The 6,447-nt window shown below is 39.1% G+C and overlaps 1 protein-coding gene across 1 annotated transcript in view; it reads left to right on the top strand.

Moving 5' to 3' along the window:
- The first annotated feature begins 657 nt into the window (after positions 1-657).
- LOC104522895 (tyrosine-protein kinase Fer-like) overlaps positions 658-6,447 on the top strand; it is a 6,494-nt gene continuing 704 nt past the window's right edge. Inside the window, exons 1-2 of the mRNA XM_010165310.1 lie at positions 658-805; positions 2,505-2,627. Coding sequence (XP_010163612.1) covers positions 715-805; positions 2,505-2,627 — 214 coding nt within the window. The 5' untranslated portion in view covers positions 658-714. The remainder of the gene's footprint in view (positions 806-2,504; positions 2,628-6,447) is intronic.

The raw sequence follows: 6,447 nt of genomic DNA, 5'->3' as shown, positions 1-6,447 counted from the left end.
GTTAGTAGCTAGAAAGGTGTTGATAACACCCCAGTGTTTTGGTTACTGCTGAGCAGTGCTAGCACAGCACCAAGGCTGTCTCTCCAACATTCCCCTCTGCTTCCCTCACCCAGCTGGCTGGGGGTAGGAAAGGTCTTGGGAGGGGACACAGCCAGGACAGCTGACCCAAACAGGCCGAAGGGATATTCCACACCATATGACTTCTGCTCAGAAATAAAAGCAAGGGGAACGTAGAGGGAAGGGGAGGCATTATTTATGGCATTTGTCCTCTGGAGTAACCACTACACATACTGAAGGCCTGCTTCCCAGAAAGTGGCCAGATATCACTTGCTGATAGGAAGTAGAGAATAAATATTTTGTTCTTCCTTTGCTTCCACTCACGGCCCTTACTTTGTACTTCTATTAAACTGCCTTTATCTTGACCCATTTTTATTTTTTTTTTTTCATCTTATTTTCTCCCCTCCCCGTCCTATGAGGAGGAGAGTGATATTGCAGCTTGGTGGGCACCTAATGTCCAGCCAAGGTTATCCCACCACATATGTTTTACGAGAGATGACACCATCTTGGCTGAGGGGCTCAGCCGTTTTAAATGGCTTCAAGTACTTTCAAATGTGTAAACATATGAGGGTTTATTTCTTGTTCTAACTTAGAGACCTGGCTGCAAGGAACTGCTTGGTAGGTGAAAGCAACATTTTGAAAATAAGCGATTTTGGAATGTCCCGGCAAGAGGATGATGGTGTATACTCATCGTCAGGCCTAAAGCAGATTCCTATCAAGTGGACTGCTCCAGAAGCTCTCAACTATGGTAAGGACATACCTGTATATTATTGGAAGAAAAAAAGAAAAAAAAAAATATCAAAAGTAGCATGGGGAGCACCAGGACTATACCATGGGCAATAATTGTTTATACATACTAATGCTCAGTTAGTATATATACTATCTATATATACTATACTATATATCATCAGTACTCCTAATGCCCAGTTCAAATCAATAATATTTAAAATAACTTTCATATTTCAGTAACTTCAGTCTTATTTAACTTATGTATAAAATACTCTTTTGTCTTCAAAAAGGATAAGGCAGCAACATCAAAATTGCTGTTATGCAGCAATAAAATATGACCTAGTCAGTCATCTAAATTGTAATAGCAAAATTAATGGCAAGTTCTGCATATTTATGGCAATGGTTTTTCTAGCAGTTCTTTGAAAACGGTAGAAAGTGTTAACATATTAGAACACCCTGTTAAATAAATTATCTCATGAGAGGAAAATAGAGTGACTTATTTAATTTATTTTTAACAACAGCTTTTCTTTGCCTGCATTTTTATATATTAATAGGCCATTGTCTTGAGGAAAAAAAAATTCCTTGATTTCTGATTGAGGGAAGTGGTCTATACTATGTGTGTAATAGTTCCAGAACTGAAACAGAAGCTGCTGTATTTAGCTTACATGAAACTAGAAAAATAAGTTCTGCTAAGTGGTCTATGAAGAAGCAGCATGTTAAATGAAGGATGCCATGCTTTGGATGTAGTTCTCTCAACCATTTCTTTAGTTGAGTACTTAGAAAAAAGTTTGAAGTGTCTATAAATATTTCTCCCATCTCTTAAAACTTTTTTTTTTTTAAATCATGCATTGAAAATCATAAGTTTGTGACTTATGACTGATAGCAAAATGCTTCCTCTCATTAGCGCTTTTGCAGGAGTTAATTCCATAACACAATAAAGCAGATCTTCCCTTTGGAAGGCTGATAATAAAATTAGTTACAATAATTAATCCTGTATGATCAATTATTCTAAGAAGTCTTAGTATTGCTAGCATTCACTGGGGAACACACTTTTTCTATTTTGGGTGTTTGTTCCAATGTAAAAGGTGTTTTGAATTTTTAATTTTTGTTATTTCAGAAATGTGTACAGTTTATTTGATATCTAATGGAAACCTATCCTTCATAGCCAAATGCAGTCCAGTTAAACAAGTTGAAGCAACTATACTTTCATTTTTAGAGAACAGTTTCTCAAAGCATGAAAACCAGGCCTTCTTAACAGTTAGAAACTATGCTGATGGTAGCTGCTCTAAGAATACTCATTGCCATGCTTTATTAGGGAACTGGGAAAGGTAATTTTTTTTAAAGTATCTTTTTAATTGAAAGTTATTCTAAACAAGAGGGGAAAAAACCCTGACATTTTTATGTCCTTTTATATTAAAAGAAAAAAAAATAAGCGAAGAAATTCTTAACTTGCATGAAAAATAACTGATATGGTAAGGTCTCTCATATTGTAGAACTTTAAGTTAGCTTGTATTATTTCTAGATGTTGACCTTAAGATAATTTGTCATCTGAAGTACAGGAGACTATGATATCTGCAGAATGTGTGTTATTAGTAGCTACAGCTTTGTTCTGCTTAAAGCTTACGGATGTAACACTTTACAGAAAAATTTGGTTCATAATTATCTGAAACATTAATTTCTCTGTACATTAATCTGTGAGTTTTCTCTCATTTTTTTAGGGAGATACACATCAGAGAGTGATGTATGGAGCTTTGGAATCCTTTTGTGGGAGACTTTCAGTTTAGGAGTATGTCCATACCCTGGAATGACCAACCAACAAGCACGAGAACAAGTCGAAAAAGGTAGTTATTCATAGGGAGTGAAAGAAATGCATAAGGATGTACTACGTACAGTATAAAATAGCAAAGAAATAACATATAGCTTATCCAGCAGCTTTAGCAAAATATTATGAGATTTTTTAATTGCTGAATCTAGCTTTCTGGGAGGAGTAGTGTGATATATAGGCTTTTTGAAAAAAGCAATATACTGACCAGTGACTTAAAGGATGGAAAACTTATAGCATGCTGACTTTCATTCTTGCAGGACTAAAAGGTGAGATGGAGAGGACGGATTTACTGCTGTGCAAAGCAATATACTGACCAGAATGAATTATTTAAGATTATACTTATACAAGTATAAATATTCTAAACTGCCAGAAGAAAAAATCTATATATCATTCCATCTTCTCTATTCAAGATTTCAGACAAAAATTTAACAATTATGGTCGAGAATGGTAAGCTAGTTGAGCATTAAAAACCACATTTCTCTTTTACAAAATAAGCAAAAGGCCTTTATTTAAACTATCAGATAACTTTGAGCAGGATTTCAGGACTTTGATTTATTTTCATCACCTTTAGTGGCATTTCAGAAATATTCCTCCTCTACATAATACTACTGTGTAATTCATAAACAGGTTCTAAGAAAGTAAACTGCTAAATTATTTAAAAAACAAACAAGCAAACAAACCCTAGTTTTCTGACTTATACAGATTGCCAATGTTTGCTATAAGCACTGTAGATGACCATCAAACTCTCTCCTTAAAAAGCTGAGTCAAAAATAGTGTTTTCCGGAGCAGTGTTTGTAGAAATTTACTACCTAAGTACTGAGATTTGTTTTAATCCACTGAGAATAATAATCTCTTGAAACTGTTAAAATTCAAAGATTTAGAAATATGTTAATGCTTTTTCAGCTATTTATACTGTGGGCAAAACAGTACTGTTGGCCCATCATTAATTCTTTTATATATTTTTTTAAACAGAATTGAAATATTTTATCATCTTTTGTCTTTGATCAGTTCTTGGTTTTCAGCATATAATAGCTCTTCTGTTCAGACACTCAGTTAAAATGCTCCAGATTCTCTGATCTTGTCTATCTCAACTAGTCAATCAGCAAGAGCCTTCAGTGAATTTCGTTACTCGAATGCTTGCTTTAAATCAGGATAATTTCAGTTCTAAATAACTATATAGAATCACTTCACTTTAAGGACAAAAAGTAGTTGCTGCTGTCACGGTTTTAAAGAACTAATTTCTAGGGGTAACTTCGTGAAGGAAAGCATTTTTAGATAATTTCTTATTATCTTGTCTGTAAGTGTCCTAGAGCCCAGCCATTCTCCTTTGAAGTCACATGCATTAATCCAGCAATGAGAGCGGATGCATGCGAAGTAAAGAAGGAAAAATATTTCTCAGATTTATTTGTTGTATGAGGCCAGCATCATTTATACTCTGCTTTAGAAAGAGAGATAAAGAGACCTGTGCAACAAGAGCTGCATTTAGCTGTTGGATCCTATGTGCCAACTCACTTTGCTGTCATTTGCTCAGAGAGCTACATGTGGTAAACATTTCATAGAATCACAGAGTCACAGAACGGCTGAGGTCTGCAGGGACCTCTGGATATCATCTGGTCCAACCCTGCTGCTCAAGCAGGGCCACCCAGAACTGGGTACCCAGGACCATGTCCAGATGACTTTTGCATATCTCCAAAGATGGATACTCCACAGCCTCTCTGGGCAACCTGTGCCAGTGCTTGGTCATCATCACAGTGAAAAAGTGTTTCCTGATGTTCAGAGAGAACCTCCTGTGCTTCAGTCTGTGCCCATTGCCTCTGGTCCTGTCACTGAGCACCACTGAAAAGAGCCTGGTTCCCTCTTCTTTACACTCTCCCTGCAGGTATTTATATACATTGATGAGATCCCCTGAGATTTCTCCAAGCTGAACAGTCCCAACTCTCTCAGCCTTTTCTCATGTAAGAGCTGCTCCAGTCTCTTCCTCATCTTGGTGGCCCTTCATGGGATTCTCTCCAGTGAGTCTAGGTCCCTTTTGTGCTGGGGACCCCAGCACTGGACACAGTACTCCAGGTTTGGCCTCATCAGTACTGAACAGAGGGGACAAATCATCTCCCTGGGACCTGCTAGTAACACTTCTTTTAATGTAACCCAGGATTCCATTGGTGTTCTTTGCCACAAGGCCATATTTCTTGTGTGTCTTCAACCCTTAGTGTCTACCAGAATCCCAGGTCTCTTTCTGCCAACCTGCTTTCCACCTGGGCAGCCCTCAACATGTACTGGTGCCTGGGGTTGTTTCTTCCCGGGTGCAGGACTTTGCACTTCCCCTTGTTAAACTGCATGAGGTTCCTGTCAGCCCATGTCTCCAGCCTGTCCAGGTCCCTCTGAATGGCAGCATTACCCTCTAACATATCAGACCCTTTTCCCAGTTTGGTGTCATCTGCAAACTTGCTGAGGGTGCACTCTGCCCCATTATCCAGATCATTAATGGGGATGATCAACAGGACTGAACCCAGTATTGACTCTTGGGGTACACTGGTAGTTACTTGCCTCCAACTAGACTTTGTGCCACTGATCAACTCCCTCTGGGACTCACTGTTCAACCAGGTTTCAATATGCTTATCCAGCCCATAGTTCTACAGTGTCTTCATGAGGATCTTGTGGGAGACAGTGTTGAAAGCCTTATTGAAGTCCCCTCATCTACCAAGCCAATCATTTCATCATAGACAGTGATCAGGTTAGTCAAGAATGACTTGCCCTTAGTGAATCCATGCTGACTAATCCTGATTATTTTCTTGTCCTTCATGTGCCTGGAGATCATTTCTAGGATTAGCTGCTTCATCACCTTGTCAGGGATCAAGGTGAGGCTGACCAGCCTGCAGTTGCCTGTGTCCTCCTTGAAAATAGGAGTGACATTTGCTTTAACCCAGTCTTCAGGCAGTTCTCCCAGTCACCATGGTGGATTAAAGATTATTGAGAGTGGCCTTGCAGTGACATCAGCCAGCTCTCTCAGCACTCATGGGTGCACCTCCTCAAGTCCCATGGATGTATGTGTGTCCATTTTGCTTCACCAGATCCTCTTCCACTAAGCATACATCTTCCTTGCTCCAGCCTTTCTCCCAGTCTCTGGGGCTTGGGATTCATGAAGGTCAGTTTTGCTAGTTAAGACTGAGACAATGAGGGCGTTCAGTACCTCAGCCTTTTTCATGTCCTGTGTCTCCAGATGCCCTCCCTCATTCAGCAGCAGGCCCACATTTTCCGTAGCCTACCCTTCATCATCTATATACTTAAAGAAGCCCTTCTGGTTGTCTTTGACATCCCTGGCCAGATTCAGTACTTGGGCTTTAGCTTTCCTAAATTCATCCCTGGATGCTTGGACAGTGTTTCTGTATTCCTCCCACATTCCTCCTGGCATTTTTGCCCAACTTCCTATTCATTGGGAAGTTGCCTTCAATGCTGTGAGTACTTCTCTTCGGTCCAGGGTATGGATGGTATGCTGGAAGGGCCACTTTTCTGTGGCTTCTGAATGATGAACAGCTAATTTACTTAACTGTTTGTTCATTCTCTTGCTCATCACCAAGTCAGACACCTCCTGCAGTTGATGGCTGCAGAGAGGTGCAGAAGGCCACTGCATATCTAAGCAAACCAGAAAAGAATTTTTAAGAGTGTTAAGATGATGAGAAAGTATAAAAGTTAAAAAAACAGGAGGGAGGAAAAACAAATGGATAAAGTGAAAGTGGGAAGGGAACTTCTTAAGGAAACAAAAAAGGGAAGAGAAGTGAGAACAAAAGTTGTTCTGTCTTGAAAAAGAGCAAAGAAACTTACTCCCATCCTAATGCTTA

Source organism: Antrostomus carolinensis, unplaced genomic scaffold, assembly GCF_000700745.2.
Source record: "Antrostomus carolinensis isolate BGI_N321 unplaced genomic scaffold, ASM70074v2 scaffold22120, whole genome shotgun sequence".
Lineage (NCBI taxonomy): Eukaryota > Metazoa > Chordata > Aves > Caprimulgiformes > Caprimulgidae > Antrostomus > Antrostomus carolinensis.
Note: the sequence above shows the minus strand (reverse complement) of the source record. Positions and strands in the feature narration are given on the sequence as shown.